At 45.8% G+C, this 18,567-nt stretch overlaps 1 protein-coding gene across 1 annotated transcript in view; it reads left to right on the top strand.

The window, feature by feature from the left end:
• The window catches only part of sptbn5 (spectrin, beta, non-erythrocytic 5), a 40,766-nt gene extending 24,345 nt beyond the window's left edge, over positions 1-16,421 (top strand). The window contains exons 54-81 of the mRNA XM_041061258.1: positions 17-205; positions 469-546; positions 630-802; positions 1,259-1,349; positions 1,495-1,641; positions 1,921-2,058; positions 2,342-2,509; positions 2,694-2,782; positions 3,069-3,255; positions 3,725-3,793; positions 3,929-4,072; positions 4,410-4,606; positions 4,742-4,946; positions 5,508-5,687; positions 5,770-5,925; positions 6,060-6,277; positions 6,669-6,858; positions 7,017-7,193; positions 7,366-7,473; positions 7,584-8,546; positions 8,775-8,843; positions 8,941-9,024; positions 9,207-9,298; positions 9,918-10,034; positions 11,502-11,698; positions 11,789-11,868; positions 12,379-12,527; positions 16,322-16,421. Of these exons, the coding sequence (XP_040917192.1) occupies positions 17-205; positions 469-546; positions 630-802; positions 1,259-1,349; positions 1,495-1,641; positions 1,921-2,058; positions 2,342-2,509; positions 2,694-2,782; positions 3,069-3,255; positions 3,725-3,793; positions 3,929-4,072; positions 4,410-4,606; positions 4,742-4,946; positions 5,508-5,687; positions 5,770-5,925; positions 6,060-6,277; positions 6,669-6,858; positions 7,017-7,193; positions 7,366-7,473; positions 7,584-8,546; positions 8,775-8,843; positions 8,941-9,024; positions 9,207-9,298; positions 9,918-10,034; positions 11,502-11,698; positions 11,789-11,868; positions 12,379-12,527; positions 16,322-16,421 (4,755 nt within the window). The remainder of the gene's footprint in view (positions 1-16; positions 206-468; positions 547-629; positions 803-1,258; positions 1,350-1,494; positions 1,642-1,920; positions 2,059-2,341; positions 2,510-2,693; positions 2,783-3,068; positions 3,256-3,724; positions 3,794-3,928; positions 4,073-4,409; positions 4,607-4,741; positions 4,947-5,507; positions 5,688-5,769; positions 5,926-6,059; positions 6,278-6,668; positions 6,859-7,016; positions 7,194-7,365; positions 7,474-7,583; positions 8,547-8,774; positions 8,844-8,940; positions 9,025-9,206; positions 9,299-9,917; positions 10,035-11,501; positions 11,699-11,788; positions 11,869-12,378; positions 12,528-16,321) is intronic.
• The last annotated feature ends 2,146 nt before the right edge of the window (positions 16,422-18,567 follow it).

Here is an 18,567-nt window from a genome sequence, read left to right on the forward strand (position 1 = left end):
GTCTGTTCATTTGCAGACTGAGATCAACGCCCGTGCTGAGCGCATCGACTCTGTTCGGGACTTTGGTCTCGGTCTGCTCCGGTCTGGGCACAGTTCAAAGGCAGAGATCCAGAAGGCTCTGAACCAGCTGGAGGAAGCCAAAGCTGGACTGGACCGAGCCTGGATGAACCGCAACATGGTGCTGGAGCAGGCTCGAACCCTGCAGGTGATGATGATATGATATACTGTAGAAGTATCTGATGTCTGTTATAGTCTTATGAACAGAAATCATGAAGAAGTTTTCCAGCACGTTCCCTCCTTAAAGCTGAACATGAGCTTTTCCACTGTAACCTACATTAATTCTTCCTCTGCTTTGTTCACTGAGAAGTTCAGCTCCTGTTCATCACAATGGGCTTTATGATCAATACAAACATCAGCACAGATTCAGTGACTGGACCAGCTCAGTCTAACATGGTCTCTGTCCTGCAGGTCTTCCTGGCCTCTGTGGAGCAGTGTGAGAGTTGGCTCAGCAACAAGGAGGCCTTCCTGTCCAATCAGGACCAGGGGGTAAAGATGATTTTATTTGGAAATGTGCCCAGTTTGGGGAAATTTGCAGGTTCATCACAGTATTTTCCTTTCTGTGTTTTCAGAGCTCGGTGATGGAGGTGGAGACTCTGCAGAGGAAACACATTCAGTTTGAGGAGGCTCTGGAGGCTCAGGTGGAGCAGGTGGAGCAGGTGGAGAAACTGGCCCAGAACATGATCCAGCAGAAGCACTACGACTCCGACAACATCAGAGCCAAGAGCAAAGCTCTCGTTTCCAGGTGAGAACATCAGTGCGACACACAACCCACAGTCTCCCTAAGATGTTTTCAGTGGGTGTATATTTATCGACTGTTCATTTCGTTTTTTCACATTTCATAAGAGATAGTAGCTGCTTATAATGTGTAATCTAGTTGGTGTAAGTTTTCTGTGCTAAGCATCTGCTTTTTGTTTCCTTTGTTTCTGTTGTTTTTTAAAGTTCATCCTTTCTTAGACGTGAAGCTATCAGAGGTCAGAAAAGTGCCGAGCTTGGAATGTTGCATGGAGAGAAAAACAACTGATTCAAGCACACATCAATAAAATTTACTCTCAGTTTAATAATATGTGAGATGATGATTTATTGATTATTGTGTGCATATCATGTTTTTCCCTCCATGAACTCTTGTACTTGCTCTGTAGAAGAGAAATAAAGCTGACAGTAAACTCACCTGTGTGCCTGATCACCTGTCTGTGTGTAGGCGGAGTCAGCTGCAGCAGCAGAGCAGATCTCGTCACAAAGCTCTGGATCAGTCCCTGCAGCTGCAGCAGTTCTTATCCAGCAGCTACCAGGTACTTCACTCACCTCATGTCCTCCTTACTCTCGCTTACTGTGCTGGACTCTGTGGTACTCTACTGGACTCTACTAAACTCTACTGTGTATTAAATGTGTGTGTTTTTCCCAGGTGTGTGTATTAAATGTGTGTGTTTTTCCCAGGTGTGTGTGTGGCTGAATGAGCGTAACGCTGTGGCGTTGGATGAGAACTGGAGGGAACCAACCAACCTTCAGGCCAAACTGCTGAAACATCAGAGCTTCGAGGCCGAGGTCCTCGCCAACCGCTACAGAGTGGACACGCTCACCAAGGTGTGTGTGTCTGTGCATGTCTTTCTATAGTTATGTGGACAAATTTTGTTTGACATCTTTGTTGTGAGGACATTTCGACTTTGTGAGGACATTTTAGCTTGTCCATGCAACTTTAAAGTGCTTTTTGAGGGTTAAGACCTGGTTTTAGGGTAAGAATCAGGTTTAGGTCAGGGTAAGGCTTTCAGCTGTGATGGGTAAGGTTTGGGTAGGGGTCAAGGGAATGCATTATGTCCTTACAAAGATAGTAAGACAAGAATGTGTGTGTGTGTGTGTTTTCAGAAAGGGGAGAAGCTGCTGTCCGAGTCTCGGTCGGCTGAAGTGAAGGTTCGACCTCGACTGAGAGAGCTGACGGACGGCTGGGACACTCTGATCCACAACTGTAAGGAGAAGAAAACCAGACTGCAGGAGGCGTATCAGGTACACACACACACACACCCACACACACACACACAGGTACACACACACACCCACACACAGGAGCACACACACACACACACACACACACAGGTACACACACACACACACCCACACACACACACACACAGGAGCACACACAGGTTGTTAAAGGGATCAGCAGTCACACAGGAGACAGTCGCCATATTTCTCCAGAAACAGCCACAGGTGGAGCCCTGTGTGTCGGAGGAGGGGCCACACATTCATCTGTGTAAAGACTGTGTATGACATGTGTTTGTACTTTTAGGCGCTGCAGTTCCAACGTTCATTGGACGATATGGAGCAGTGGGTGGGCTCAGTGGAGAGGGAACTGACCAATGAGGACTGTGGAAGCGACCTGCCGTCTGTCAACAGACTGCTGAAGGCCCTGCAGGGGCTGGAGGAGGAGGTGGACCGACTCCGGGACAGAATCCAGGTCCATAACCTCAAATTATGAGTTTCCCAGAGCCGAACGTGACCTGTTCATGTTAGTTGGTTGTATAATGAGCACAGAGGCATCATGACCATGATAAACCATCAGCAAATATTAACACACAGGATCCCTGATTTTTTACAGTTAGTTTTTTTGCTTAAAACTTAACATTTGTTGTATTTATCAGGACCTGGTGGAGATGGCGAAGACCTTCCACTCTCAGGGAAACTTCCTGGCTGAAGAGATCCAAACCAGAGTGGCACAGACCATCAACAGGTGTGATAACAGTAAATGTGCTGTGCTATGAACTGTGAGAAATCTGGTTTGGTTTTATATGTAATGTAAAATCACAAGGCAGCTTCTTTATACTGGGTTTAGATCCATTTTACTGAAAGAGAACGGACAGTCTCATCTTGTGATACCACTGTGGTTTGACAGACTTATATACTTCACCTTCTAGGATGAATATTTAACTGTTCACTGAAATATAAAAACCACAGCTTTTTTTTTCTCAGATCCATTAATAACAGGTGTGTGTGTGTGTTCATGTTCTCTCTGTCAGGTACAACAGTCTGTCTGAGCCCCTGCAGAGGCGCAGGGACGCCCTGGACGCCTGGCAGGTTCTGTTCCAGTTCTACAGGGACGTGGAGGAGGAGGTGGCCTGGCTGAGCGACAGGCTGCCCTCCATCACTGCTAAAGACTGGGGGAGTTCTCTGAGCGGTGCCCAGCAGCTGCTGCACAAACACCAGGTGACCAGTGATGCTGCTGCAGACCCCTGGTTAAAATACCAGACTCTGGACCAGTTTCTTTATATCACTTTTCTCAGACTTCTCAATAAATGGAAGATACTTCAACTGATGTGTTCTACCAAGCCACTGCAGACATTAATACCTAAATAGTTACAACCTCCTGGGCTGGATTTAAGCCTCCAACACTTTACACTTTTATCAAACCTCTGTTTATATTAATAACTTTTTCTGTAACTCATTTTGTGACCAGACCAATTTATTGTCTACGATTGAGTTTTAATTTTGCTGTCATGTAAATGACGACATTAAAAAGGTGACACTGTGCAGCTTTGAAGATGCAAACGTTTTGAGATGAAAACGTTTGGGGGAGACTTCTGACAAAGGGGATGTGTCTCAGGAGGCAGAGAGGACTGTCCACTTATCAGACGGTCCGTGCTTTAGATCCATGGCTCACGTTTTTTTCTTTCAGGCTCTGGTGCAGGAGATCTCGAGTCGTGCCCCACTGGTCCAGGCAGTTCAGGAGGCGGGACATAGTTTGGTGAGAAACCAATCACACTGGCTAACTCTTTGGCATGTGCTGTTCAGTAGGTGTATGATATGATGTAAAGAATAAAAACAGGGAGGAGAAGACATTTACAGTCTGTTAATCATTACGTTATTTTGACTTTCTCAGGTCAGAGGTCGTCACTTTGCGTCTCACGATGTTCGGGAACGTCTGGAGGAGCTGAAGCGTCTCCACGAGGAGCTGATGATGGAGGCGGAGAAGAAGGGGAAACTCCTGCAGGAGGCGCTCAGCATCCACTCTTTCCTCTCAGAGGTAACAGCCTGAGACTGTGTGTATGAGTGTTAGGACCACGCTGCGGCAAATACAGGTTTGATTTGGAGAGTAATCTGCTAATGTTATGAGATGATTGTATCTTGTTTTCTTGTCTTTTATCAGGAATAAATATTTTCTAAAGATAAAAAATAAAAGGTGAAAAAAATCCTGTTGCTCTTCCTCATTTTCTAATTTTAAAGAGATGATAATTATATTCTGGTTTTAGGTTTAAGATTATAAACAGGAGGTGAGGGTACGCAGAGGAAATGATGGTACTAAGGTTTAAAGAACAGGGCATGAGCTGTTAATACAGTTGTGTGTGTTTGTGTGTGTTAAGGTGTCGGAGCTGGAGCTGTGGCTGGAGGAGCAGCGGGCAGGTTTGGAGTCTCGGGACTGCGGGAGGAGCGAGGAGGCCACGGAGGCTCTGCTGAGGAGGCTGGACTCTGTGGACGTGGAGCTGGAGAACCAGAGGAGGACGGTGGAGAGGCTGCAGGAGAGCGGAGCGTCGCTGCAGCACCTTGGACATCCCAACAGGTAAACAGACCAGAGTGTGGTCACCTGTGTGGGTGTCAGTAGTCTCAGGAGCTCAGGTCTTACTGTGTCTTACTAAGTTTATTGTTTTCAAAAATAAAAGAAAAACCTCATAGGTTGTCCCTGTGTGTGTCTCAGCCACCTGGTCAGTGATGCCCTCCCAGCTGTCCTCGAATGCTTCGAGACTCTGCTCAGACTTTCTGCCTCCCGTCGTGCCGCTCTGGAAGATCAGCTCCGTCTCTACGTGTTTGAGAGAGAGGCCAAAGAACTACAAACATGGCTGACCTCTAAGAAAACTGTGGCAGAGTCCGAGGACTCTGGACAAGATCTGGAGGATGTAGAGGTGGGTCACATAAGAACAAGATGAACTTTAAAACCCTCTACTGTGTGATGTGGAGACTTTACGTGTGTCGTGATTATCTAAATGCTGTTTTCACCCATTTTGGAATTTGATTCACAGATACTAAATTGACTGAATCTCAGTTGTCCATCTACAGTTCAGTTGGCTAAAGGGTGTAAGTTATGACTTCATTGTCATGAATTACACTTAAAGCATAAAAACAAATCTTTGTCGAATCCGTTTCCACAACTGTAGATTTGTTCTGAGGGCACTTTTTATTCTGCTGGAAAAACTGTATGAAATGGAGCGAGCTGAAAGGATGGATAACAACAGTTTATCCACACTGAGGGGTTAACCTGTTAACAGTTCACTGTGAAGAGTCTGTGCTGATTCACATGAGTTTACCAAGGTCGAAGTGTTTCATTCAGATTTCTGTGTGTGAAATTTGGTGTTCATAGCACAAAGTACTAAAAACTGTCAAGTGGTGTACTACCTGTTCTTAACAGCTGATATCTCCCTCTCCAGCTTCCTGTTACTCCTCACTTCTTTTTCCTCCATCTGCAGGTTCTTCAGAAGAAGCTGGAGGTTCTGGTCTCGGAGGTGTCTGATCTGGGTCGGAGCAGGTTGACTTCAGTCCAGCAGCTCGGCCGCGGGCTGCAGCAGGACGGTCAGGCCCGGAGGACAGACGACGCTCTCAGCAGGCTGTGGGACGAGCTCCACAGCAGCATCAGGACCAGAGAACAGGTGCAGCTCTGTCACCGGTGTAGAACACAGGCCTGGACGCGAGAGGACAGAGATGGTGATGGTTTTGTTCCATGTCTTACAGAGTCTGCAGTCGGCAAAGGAGATTCATCAGTTTAATCACGATGTGGATGAGCTGAAGGGCTGGATGGCTGAGAAGGAGGCGGTGCTGGACTCGGAGGACCAGGACCACGACCTGCAGTCCACCCAGACTCTGCTTAGACAACACGAGGCTCTAGAGGTAGGAAACTACCAGCAGGATACACTGGCACGAAGGTGAAGGCATGATGACCGTGGCCAGCATGAACAGGGAGGATTCAGAATAACATGTTAGCGGGGAAACTCAGCTGCCTTCCTGTTGATGTCTCCTGTCAGAAGGACCTGGGACTGATCTCTGAGGAGGTGACCAGGAGGAGAGAGGAGGGCCGCGCTCTGAGCCGACGGCAGCCTCAGTCCAGACCCTCTGTGACTCAGAGGCTGCAGGAGCTGGAGGCCTGTTGGACCAGCGTCCAGGACAAGGCCTCCCAACGCTGCGCCAGACTGGGACAGGCTGAAGACGTGCAGAAATACCTGTCTCAGTGGACTGAACTCATGTAGGTTCACTTCACACCTCACCTTGTGTTGATCCAGCTCAGCAGCAGGTCTGACCTCAACATGAACACAACAACAACAAACAAAGCAAACAACAAACAAGTGACAGCTTTATCAGTTATCATCAGCTGTGTCTGTTGTTTGGTTTGTTTCAGCCGGCTGCTGTAACATAGTGATAAACGTCCATTATCATTTCCCACCGTCCAAGGTGGGACGGTGGGTATACTCCGTTTACTATGATGAGTGACAAAGAAAAGCAGGAAGTCGTCACGTTTACGACCAACAAACATTTAGTACACACACACACACACACACGACATACAGCTTTTAAAGGTCATGGCATAGCAGAGTGAGTCTGACTTCGTGGAACCGGCTGTCTGTCTTGTGTCTCAGGGCGTGGCTGAAGGAGATGCTGTCTCTGGTACGAGGCGACTCACAGAGCGTGGAGGGCGCCGACCTGGAGCAGCTCATTAAAAAACACGACGAATACCGCGTCCAGATTGACAGGCAGCACAGCAAATCACAGGCTGTGAAGGACGAAGGGAGGCGGCTGATAGAGGACGGAAACTTCATGTCGCAGGAGGTAACAGACATGAACCTCTAAAATCAAAGCAGATAGAAGTGTCTACTAATAACTTCTTACCTGACCACCCCTCCTCCTCCTCCTCCTCCTCCTCCTCCTCCTCCTCCTCCTCCTCCTCCTCCTCCTCCTCCCCCTCCTCCTCCTCCCCCTCCTCCCAGGTGGAGGAGCGTGTCTGTGAGCTGGAGGAGCTGGAGGTGCTGGTGGAGAAGGTTTGGGAGGAAACCAGGCTGGTGTACGAGGAGGAGCTGGAGATCTGGCTCCTGCAGAGGGAGCTGGAGCAGGCCGAGCGCTGGCTCAGCTCCTATGAAAACACTCTGACGGCTGAGGACTACGGGGTAAGGCCAGACCATAAGGAGGCATATTCAAAGACTGCGTGGTCACTGACAGCCAGTGGATGAAAGGAACATTCAGACAAACGCTCAGATGTCAGAGGGATCAGTTCCATTTCTCCTCTAAACTTCTCACATGATTTCTTTTCAGTAACTGTTTAAATTCTAATTTGCTCAGGACTCTGTGTCCGATGTGATGGAGCTCCTGAAGAGGCAGGAGGACTTGGAGGCCATGATCCAGGCTCAGAGCGACCGCTTCACTGCACTACAACAGAAGAAAACACAGGTGGGCTGAAGGAAAGGAAGGAGGGAGGTTTGTGGACTGGACCTGACTGTCCTGACTCAGGCTGCAGTTTCTCTTTGCTCTAAATCTTAATGCATTCTCTTTTATCCCAGAGGGAGAAGAGACTCTGTCTTCATGGAAATGAGGACAAGGACCTTCAGGACAGAAGACCTCCAGCCAGAGTCTCATCCCTGAGGAGGAAGCAATCAGATCTGAAGACCCCGCAGATCTCCTCCTCTGGAGACATCATCCGCCGGGTCAGCAGTGGCAGGCAGACAGACAGAACCATCAGACCGTCCAGGCTACACAGGAACACCCACAGTCCCACCACCTCTGCTTGTCCCCCTCTAAGCCTGTCTCTAAACCCTGAACCAGATTCTACCAGACGAATTAGTGCCAGCAAGAAGGCTCAAGAAGAGTCGGCTAACAGTCCTCCTGCTAGTCCCAGCTCCAGCCCGACCGTCAAGCCCTGGAGAAGTCGAACCAGACGCTCAAACATAAATCCTGACACTTCTCTTAGAGCGTCCACCAAGTCCTCATCTCCAAAACGTCCTCAGTCACCTGCACCCTCCTCCCCTCAGCCTCCCTCCTTCTCTTCCTCATCTAAAGAGCCTCCTGAGGACGACTGTCCTCCCAGATCCAAACCTCCTCTGGCTCCAAAGCCTAGAATCTCCTCCACAGAGCGGCGGTTTGGACACCGCTCTGAGCCCTCGGATCAGTCTGAGAAGCCTGCTACACCACCCGACTCACCTCCACTGATCAGACAGCTTGTTGCTTCCACTGAACCATCACCTGTTGCTGAAACACAAACTCCCTCTGAATCACCGACACCTTTGATCAGAAAACAGCTCAGTGATCTGGAATCGCCAGTAAACGAACATCATGACCTTCCTGATTCTCCAGCTCCACCTACTGATAAACAGGTTACACCACCTGACCCTCCGACTGCTGAACCAATCACGACAGAGGATACTGATTCACCTGACCTTGCTCCTCCAACAAAGGAGCTGCCTCCGTCTCCTCCACAGCGACGAAGCAAGTCAGAAGATCTACCAGAGCAACAGCCCACAGCTGAGGTAACGACTGTCAGTCAAGTTTATGTACAAGCTTTATGCCGAAGCTGAAATGATTGATTGGTCGGTCACATGACAGAAAATTAATTGACAACCAATCAGATTGATCGGTGATGAAAATGGCCGTTTGTCGCAGCCCTGCTTCAGACGTCTGCGTATGATGAACGACTGTCAGGACGTGAGCTGGTTATTGAAAGCTGACTCACGCTTTCACACCTGTTGTGTTCTCAGGTGACATCAGTGCAGCCAAGCAGAATGGAGGGCACACTGGAGATCAAGCTGAAACAAGCAGGAAACAAGGTGAGAAAAGTTGTGTTCAGAGCAGGTGTGATCGGATAGAACGTCGATGTCTGTGGATGCTGAGCTCTGATCAAACTGTGACTGTCTGCTGCTGCAGGGTGTGGAGCACTGGGACGAGGTGTTTGCTGTTCTGCAGGGAGAGACACTCAGCCTGTTTAAAGACCGAGCAGCTGCTGCAGAGGTATGATGAAACCTCCCACCTGACGACAGGAAGCTCCACACTGTCCTGCTTCCTGACACACGAGTGAACCGGGAGTTTAAATGAAAGAGATACACACACAAACTACTGTCTTATCCAGAGTTATGTTTTTTTTTAATCTCTCCTGTTTACGTCCAGTCAGACTGTGTGTTGTGCTTCCACAGAGCACCTCTAGGTGGCCTCCTATCAACATGGCTGGAGCAGTTTGCAGGGAGAACTCCTACTACAGGAGGAAGGAGAACACATTTAAACTGATGTAAGTTTGCAAACATAAAAAGAAAAGGCTGCAGCTCTGTCTGCTGCTGTGTTAATTCAATCAGTTCTATCCTGAGGAATTACTGTTACAAACTGATAGTGCTGCGTCATCCCTGCTGGGTTTCCATCACACTGTCAGTGTGTGTGTTTTAAAAGGAGAATATAATGTGAACAGAAGCTGCTGCATCATTTTAGACTCGTTTTGTATCTTTGGTTTCTCTGTGAGTTTCAGCCGAGCTGCTCGTTACGCTGTGGTTAGTTAGGGTGCACAAAACAAATGAACTGTGTGTGTGTGTGTGTGTGTGTGTGTGTGTGTGTGTGTGTGTTGTATTTCTGTGTGTGTGTGTGTGTGTGTGTGTGTGTGTGGGTGTGTGTGTGTTGTATTTCTGTGTGTGTGTGTGTGTGTGTGTGTGTGTTGTATTTCTGTGTGTGTGTATTGTATTTCTGTGTGTGTGTGTGTGTGTGTGTGTGTGTGTGTGTGTGTTGTATTTCTGTGTGTGTGTGTGTGTGTGTGTGTTGTATTTCTGTGTGTGTGTGTGTGTGTGTGTGTGTGTGTCTGTTGTATTTCTGTGTGTGTGTGTGTGTGTGTGTGTGTGTGTGTGTGTGTGTGGCTGTGTCAGACTGCAGGATGCCAGTCAGTACCTGTTTGCAGCGTCCAGCAGAGAGCTCCAGCTGCTCTGGGTGAAGAAGCTCCAAACCTGCCCTGAACCTGCCAGCAGCGACTCAGACGACTCGGGGTGAGCACGCTCTGTAACTGTGCAGAAACCTGGTGATGTTTTCCGATCGAAATCTTTCATCTCTTTCACATACTTGAATTTCTGTTTGAATTTCTAAAAACCAAAACAAACACTTTCTTCATTTAAAGTGTGATTTGTGTTGATGTGTTTCTGAACCTTCACTGACTGTGACTCTGAAGTAGACTGCAGTGTTTGTCATGTTTGATTGTTGTGTTGTTTTGTCCTACCTGCTGAAATACTTCACAAACAGCAGCAGAGGAACGTTTTCTTAATAAAACACGTGATAAAACTAATGAAGTGAAACCAGGAAACATGCGATTCAGAAATCTGTCACGGAAACAAGCGGTCAGAGCAAACGTCCGGTGCCAGCCGTCCGTCCCCGACAGTCCCCCCCGACAGTCTGCACACACGGTGCTTCGGACACGATTCGGTCAGTTTGGGGTCAAACAGGACGTCTGTCAGTCCCAAGTGTTTGATGGAGTTTCAGACCGAAGTGGTTTCCATCAAACAGCGTCAGGTAATTTGACTTTGAGTTTCACATCTACTCCTTCACACTGTGCACTGTGGGAACACCGGGCACCTCTCAGGTGGGTGAGAGGCAGAAGAAATGAAACTCTCTGCCAGCACGATTTTTCTTTAATGAGATACTTTGACAAGGTGAATTACATTCAGCGGGCGCACAATGGTGGAAATGGTGGTGGCGCTGGACGCAGCCATCGGTCCATTCAGCTGTCACACATTACGTCTGCTTTAGTTTGCAGCACAGACATGAAATATACTGTACTGCAGAGGAGACATGGCGACGGCAGCCGTACACTACATCCATGGAATGGCTTCTGCAGGGAGCACATGTTTATGTAACAGCTGAGGAAACAGAAATGTAAAGAGGAGACGTGGTTGTAGCAGCAGTTAGCATCAGAGCTATTTGTTGACCAACAGCTGCTGGGAACAGGATACGGCCTGGAGATCAGAGAGACTGGACCTGTTGGAGACGGTGGAGCTAATGGACTTTGACTGAGCTTGTCTAACATTCCCCTGTGTCCAGTCTCTGTGCTCAGCTGGGCCAGCTGGGTCCTGATCCTGTCTCTGTCCCGGACACACACACATTAAACGGATCAAACGCAGATGAAGAAGCATAGATCAGATTTTTGATTCGCATTTTAAAGTTGTCCAAACTTTATTCTGTCACTTACTAACGTGTTTTTAAATAAAATTCATTTGCAGTGGTTCAGAGGCTGATGTGGAAACTCAGAGGAAGTCGGTTTTATAGTTTGATAAATGATCGTGGCCCCGTAGAAAACCGCTGATGCTGCTTCGTTTCTGTAGCTTCAGCTGGTGATCGCTGATTATTGATGCTGCTGAGGCAATAGGAAGGTGTCAGCAGTGTTACATCGGTCTGTCAGTCAGTCTGTGTGTCCCTCAGTTCCCTGGACGTCAGACCTTCAGCTGCTCTCTGTTGTCGTTCAGGAGAGCGTCTTCTGTCAACCTCAGTTTGGAGAAACTGACCGAGGCTCCGGACGATTCGGCGTCTTCCAGACCTCTCGACAGGAGAGCTGAGAGCCTGGAGAGGCAGTCATCCACAGAGGGCCAGCCTCCTCCCAAACCCCCCCACACCTACTACAACAAACACCGCTACCCTGAGGGAGGCGAGGTCAGGACCCAAGGTGAGATTACTGCTTTAGTAATAATTCAGTGTGTGTGTCTGTGTGCGTGTGTGTGTGTGTTTGGTCTGATCCTTATTTGTCGCCCTGCAGGTTTGTGGAACCTCCAGCCTCCATCGGTTCCTCCTCCTGCTCCCCCTGACCCTCAGGACTCCCTCACTGCGACCCCCCAGGTAACAGACGACAACACAAACAAAGACAAGTCGAGGAGAAACGTCTTCAGGAAGTTTTTCACTAAGAAATAGAACTTTTTTTTTTTAATGTTGCCCAACACAGCAGGACTTCCTCTTCACCATTCAGTGTCCCTCGTTCTGGGGAATCCAAATGGTGCAGGTGATACAGCTGCTGGTGGCTTTTACTTTTTTAAACATCAGGTTCAGAATAATGAGGTTTTCCCACTAACAACACCGAAAAACTGGATTTTAAACAGCCACATCAGGAGCCAAGCAAAAAGAGTTTTACTCTTTCATTTTCAAGTGCTTTTATTAAACAGTCTCACAAAGTGCTTCACACAAAATAAAGACGTGATCATGAAATCAGAAACAATCAGTTAGCGCCTCAAACAAAACAGACCAGAACAGAGCTGCTAAGAAAACGAGTGACAAAAAAAAACGCTGAGCAAAACTGAATCTTAACTCACGGTTCACATTCTTCTCAAAAACTTTCAACATGTTGCCCACAAGATGTGGTTTAAACCCCCTGAAATCTGTAAGGGGACCCCTGGTCGGACAGGTGGACCCCTGGTCGGGCAGGTGGACCCCTGGTCGGACAGGTGGACCCCTGGTCGGGCAGGTGGACCCCTGGTCGGGCAGGTGGACCCCTGGTCGGGCAGGTGGACCTCTGTTTGTGTGTCTGATCTAAAACAGTCTGAAGCGACTTCACCTGAAAAGTTTGGCTCCTTTACCTGATGCCGACCTTTAAAAAGTGACAGCAAACCAACTCAAACACATTGAGGAGCAGAGACGGCTTTTGAAGCGTCGAACAGCAGAGACGACGCTCCGTGATTTAAAGGATGAACTTGTAATGACTCAGTGTTTTTTTTTCTAATGAACTCCATTTATTTATTAATGAGCAACAAATCCAAACCTCTTCAGACTCATCCTCTCCCTCATTCAATCAGATCAATAAGTGAATAATTAAAAATAATGAGTCAGATTAAGGCTTGTGACAGAAATCAGGAGCTCATACATTTATTCAGTTTGAGAAATGAAAGTCGATTGAAGTGTTTGACTGAGTCATTCAGACAAACCGACTCCGGTTTATGAATCATAAACATAAATATCTGTCGCTGCACTGCTGATCAGATTAGGACAAACTTATTTATATTTACATTTATTTTACTGATTACTGAGAGATTCCAGCAGATTGTGGTAAATATTGTTAAACTACAGAACTTCATGAAAGCACTAAACTCATCAATCTGATTGAATTGCACTGAATGTTTAAATAAAATATTTCCACGCTTCTTCATCGTCCTCCTCATCCTCTGTGGTTGATGATGTGTTTTCTCTTCCTCTTGGTGCAGCTCTGTGTGTGTGGAGTGACGTGTGCAAACACCAGCAGTGTGCTCATGTATTGATGAATTGATCCGGTGTGTAACTTTTCATTTTCCTGTCAGTGGTGCTGAGTTCAGAGGTCATCTGTCTGAGCTGCAGGGTTCTCAGCAGAAGCTGTGGGAGACAGGATCATCTCACATTTAGATCAGTGGCAGGTGTGACAGGTGTGAATCACCTGTGGACTGAACCCAGGACGTTTACACTGGTGTTGTTCGTGTCAGTGCTGGTTCATGTTCAGCTGGTAGGATTTTAAATGCAGTACTTTTTCTGCTTGTGGCGTATTTCTACGTTGTTGTGTTGGTGAAGGATCTGAGTCCTGGTTCCGGGGTGGTCCTGACCCTGCTGTTTGAACGTGTACCTGTAGTTCCTCCGCTCGGCCTCGCGGTGTCGCTGTCGCAGCGGTAATGAGCCTCCTCTCCTCCCGGAGCTCTCGGGCTCGGTCCGCGGGCTCCAGCCGGCAGATTGTCCGGTTCAAAAGTTTATTTTCAGCGCTTGACATTGATTGAACCATTAACCCCGCGGCGCCAGCACTAACTAATGATTTTCCTGCGGGGATTTCTCCGCCCCGGCTGCGTTTTCACTCACATTCCTGCTTTTTATGTGAAGATCGGCGGGAACAGAGCGCGTCTCCTCCGTCAGCTGGTCCGCAGACTAACGGACAGTGAACCTCAGTGTCTGAGCTTTGCACTTTAACAGCAGCAGCTGATCAGAACAACAAACCGTAAATCAATCAATCAATCAATCATCGCTTTAAAGCAAAGACTCAAACCAAACCTGATCTGAGTGAATTCATCTGAACTGAGATCAGTTTATCACTAACATCAGGGACGTTGTTATTAAAACAGCAAAGTAGATTTTTAAACCCAAACGATGTCAGAGATAAAAGCGGGTTCATGCGTGTGCAGATAAACATGTTTAGAGCCAAATAAACAAAATGTTGTTTACACCTAAAACATCAGACAAATAATCTACAGGAAATATTCAGAAGCAGCTGAACCGGAAACATCATTCTTTATTCTCTGAAAAGATCGAATTTAAAATGAACCTGTGACTTTAAGGTGCAGGACTCTTCACATTTAAATTCAGCTTTAATGAAGGACTGTAACACCTTCATCAGTGATGAGGAAGCTGCTTTACACCGTCATTTTCTGATTGATTTCCAGCCTCAGAATAAACATGAGGGACCATCAGCTTCACTCTCACCGCTGAGCTGGCTTTTTTCTTCTGTTGGACACATTTTTGTCCCTCCAGGCCTCCGTCTGATTCCCGCTTCAACATTCAGCTCACGGCGACAGAAAAAAGAAACAGCAGGAGACAGAGACACAAACCTGTCTGCCGATAAAACCAGTTTAACCAGTTTAATCCATCCACACATCACTGGACATATGAGGCTTATTTTCCAGGAGACAGAAAATCAGAAATCAGCGTTTCTCTTTTTTAAATCAGGTGGTTTCGTTTGTTCTGACTCAGCTTCATTTCCTTTATTTCCTGCAGACTGAAGCTTCTGCTGCTGGATGTGTTTTATCCTCACTCTGCTACAGAGGAGTTTGTTTGTTTGTTTGTTTATTTATTTGTTTGTTTAGCGCGTGCAGCTTCTGCACACACAGACGGAAAAACAGGAGGATTTTAAAATGTAGATCTAAAACCCACAGTCAGATTAAAGCCCCGCTCACTGCCCGAGGGAGGCCGCAGCATCGCGGATGCGGGTCTCCGGGTCCTCGGTAAAATTCTCCGTGAACTTTGTGCTGAGATTTCGTTCTGTACGTGGGTCACATGACACACGGAGGCTTTCAGTGCGGATTCTTCTAATTATTAAATGTTTCACAGTTTCAGGGACAAAAACCTGAAAGTAAAGCAGAGAAAATAAATGAAAAGAGTTAAAACAATTTAAATAATTTTTTTGGCCTGTGTTGGAATCTATCTATCTATCTGTAAACCATGCAGCGTTGTCGATTCTTTAATTGGGAAAAAAAAACTATTTACAGACTAAAATTTAATTCAGAAATGTTCAACATTTCATTTTTTTTCTAATCAGTCTTAATTCTCAGTTAATAAACCGTTTCCTCGGGAACAGGCGGAAATCAGCTGAAATCTGAGGATTATTACAGCGAACTTTCATCACTTTGGCACCAAAATCTCTAAAGACCTGTTTGAATATTGTAGAAATAAAACGGGATTAGTGAAAAATACAAGAAAAACACTGAAGTCGTTTTTATAACCTGGAAACGTGTCGCGTGAAGCAGCGACCATGCGCAGAAACAGAACATGGAAATGATTTGTATTTTCACAGAAACAATGAAAAATGAATAAATTCAGCTTTTATTCGTATCGTATTTCTTTAACTTCAGTTCTGACATGTTTTGATCTGGTTTTATTTTTTAGACTGATTTTTATCTGTTTTTACAGTTTTACTGACTTTATCACGAGTTTCTCCTCCAACAGGTCTCATTACATTTAGCTTTAAATTCTCCTGAAGGAAGAGTAGAGAGGAGACAAGACAGAAACGGATTCACATCAAGCTGCAGTTTGTCACAAGTTTATCAAATAATAGTTTGTTTTTTTCCTCTATAACAGAGGAAATGAATGAATGAAGCGACGCCTTCTTGAGTCTTCAGTGGCTAATTTTATGTTTTTATCTCTCAGATCCAATCAGATATAATCACAGCATTATTTTGAAAAGATTAAAACAAGAATATCAGGTCCATCAAAGACAAATCCGGCAGACTGCATGGAGGCTGGATTCCTGTTGCTGTAGTTCCGGTTTCAGCCGCTGGGAGGCGCGCGCTGCCCTCCTCTCTGCTGTTGATCTGAGCCCTGAAGCCAATAATAATAATAATAATAATAATAATGTAATACTCATAATAATAACAACTAGAGGAAGAACAATATTAATGATAATAAGGCCATTTACATGCAGCTGTGTTGGAAACACTCAGAGTCTGAATAACCCTAATGTTGTGTTTAAAATCCCCCAAAGCACCTTTAAAAAGAAAGAAAAAAAGTTCCAGATAGCCCTTAATACAACCTTTAATCCCTGCAACACCATAAGAATCTTAAAATCTCTTTTTAGAACCAGTAAAACCTCTTACGACTTCCTGAAGACGCTTCGGAGCAGCTGGGACTCCCAGGAATCCCGTAATAACCCAACCCAGCACCGAGAGCTTCCTTAGTAACTTCTGGAATCTCCTTAAAAATCTGTTGAACCCTGTAGAGGAACCACCAGAACTGCCTATGAATACATGAATGGACATGAATGCATGAATACTCTCGAAAACTCCTCAAGAACCTGTGAAAAACCTTAGCAGCTCCAAGAACCCCTCACCAATCCTGCAGACTCCCCTGGGACCAACATCAGAACCCCTGATACACCGTTAGAACTTCCAAGACCTTCTTATAAATCTCATGCAGAACGAATAGAACCTCTGTTATAACCCTACAGAGAATCCGCGGAACTCCCTTACAAAAGCTGTTAAGAATTAGTGGAACTTCCTTAAGAACCACATCCCCTTAAGAAGTCCTTGAACTTCCTCAAAACCCACTTAAAACCACTTAGGAACTCTGAGAGGAACCCTTTAAGAACAACTGGAAACCCCTTATGAGAATGGCAGGAAACTTTTTCTGGCTGCCACAGGAACCCATCACTAACATTAGATTTGACTGAAGAATCCCTGAAACCTGCACTCTCAGAACCCCCAGGAACCCCCCTTGAGCTCCTGAGGAACCCCTTAATCCGGTGTCCGGTCTGAGGTTCTTCACTGTCCCCTCCTTACATTCTTTCTAAGTGCATTCTAATCAGAAAGCTCCTGATCAGTCACCCGTTCAGCCTCACTGATCGATATTGATCAGCTATGCAGACAGAGACGTGTTCCTGCTGAATAAATCGTCGTCCTGTTTCTGTGTGAGCGGAGAAAAACAACAGATGGTCTGCAGAACCGAAAAGTGAGAACTCATCTGCTGTTTTACATCTGGAGCAAACATTTCAATCACACACCAAAACTTTGGACTTTGATTGTGTGAATCAGACGAGGAGCAGGTTGATTAAACACCGCAGCTGAAATCACGTCGCTGTGAATCAGAGTTAAACAGATGTTGGAATCAAATCCACAAAAACAGAATTAATCTTTGTTTAATGATGGCTGACATGTTAATTATGAGCAGTATGTTGGAGGTCAAAGGTCACCCTCAGTTTGCTTTTCTCTGCAGCTCTGATTAAATTTAAACATTATTTTTTGTTCCACCTCAACACAAATGTCCTGCGTATGAGAAAAGTAGAAAGTTTTCTTTGTTTTCTATCAGTAAATCCACTAGAACCTGAGCACTGATGAAACACGAAGCCAAAGCTGAGATTTTCTCCGCTGATTGAAGGAATTCACAAACTCTAAAACACATGATTGTGACGGTTTGGACCATTTGGAACCGGTTCTCGGCCCCACTTTGTCTTAAATAAAAAAGTTTAAATCTGCCAACACATTGAATTAAAGGTGTTATCTTGATGGACATCTGGTAGCTGTGGATGTATAATGTTTCTGTTTAGATTTAATTAGCAGTGGCTCGTGTTGGACAGCTTTAAAATAAAAGCAGATGGTGAAATAAATTTTTGACAAACTTTCTTATAAGTGATAAAAACTTTGCAGATCTTTCTGAAAGTTTTCTTTCTCTTCAGCAAATGTTCAGATTCACAGTTCAAACTTAAATATTTGAATAAAACTTTTTGCTTTTTAAATTTTAAGATTGTTTTTCAAATTCAAATATTTAAACTGTTTTCTAAAATTCAGAAGAAGATGAACTGAGTCTGGTGTGGTTTAAAATCCCACTTGTTAGTCCAGCAGTGGAGGCGGGAATCAGCTCCTCTCTGATCCTTCTCACTGCAACGTTTAACACTGAAATTGTGTTTTAATTCAGAAGAAAATGAATGAAGTCTGGTCCAGTGTGGTTTGAATAACAGCTGTTAGTGTTGAGCCTCTTTCTCATGCTTCGCCCTTTGAGTCTTTTAGACTTTGTTCTGTAGATTTAATAATTGACAAATGACCAACAGCGATGTGAAGGCAGAGTCCCAGCCTGGACTCTGCTGGACTCTGCCTCGTCCCCCAGCCTTCACACCGCTGTTTTAAAATTCTGAGGAAATGAACGGAGTCTGGTTTGGTTTGACTTCTTTGGATTTGTCTTTTTCAGGCTTTAACATTTTAAACATTTGTTTTTCTATAAAGCCACGTTTTTCTGTCACGTCGCTTCTTACACACACACACACACACACACACACACACACACACACACACACACACACACACACACACACACACACACTGCAGAAAACAG

The sequence above is a fragment of the Toxotes jaculatrix genome, chromosome 17 (assembly GCF_017976425.1).
Source record: "Toxotes jaculatrix isolate fToxJac2 chromosome 17, fToxJac2.pri, whole genome shotgun sequence".
Taxonomy (NCBI): Eukaryota; Metazoa; Chordata; class Actinopteri; family Toxotidae; genus Toxotes; species Toxotes jaculatrix.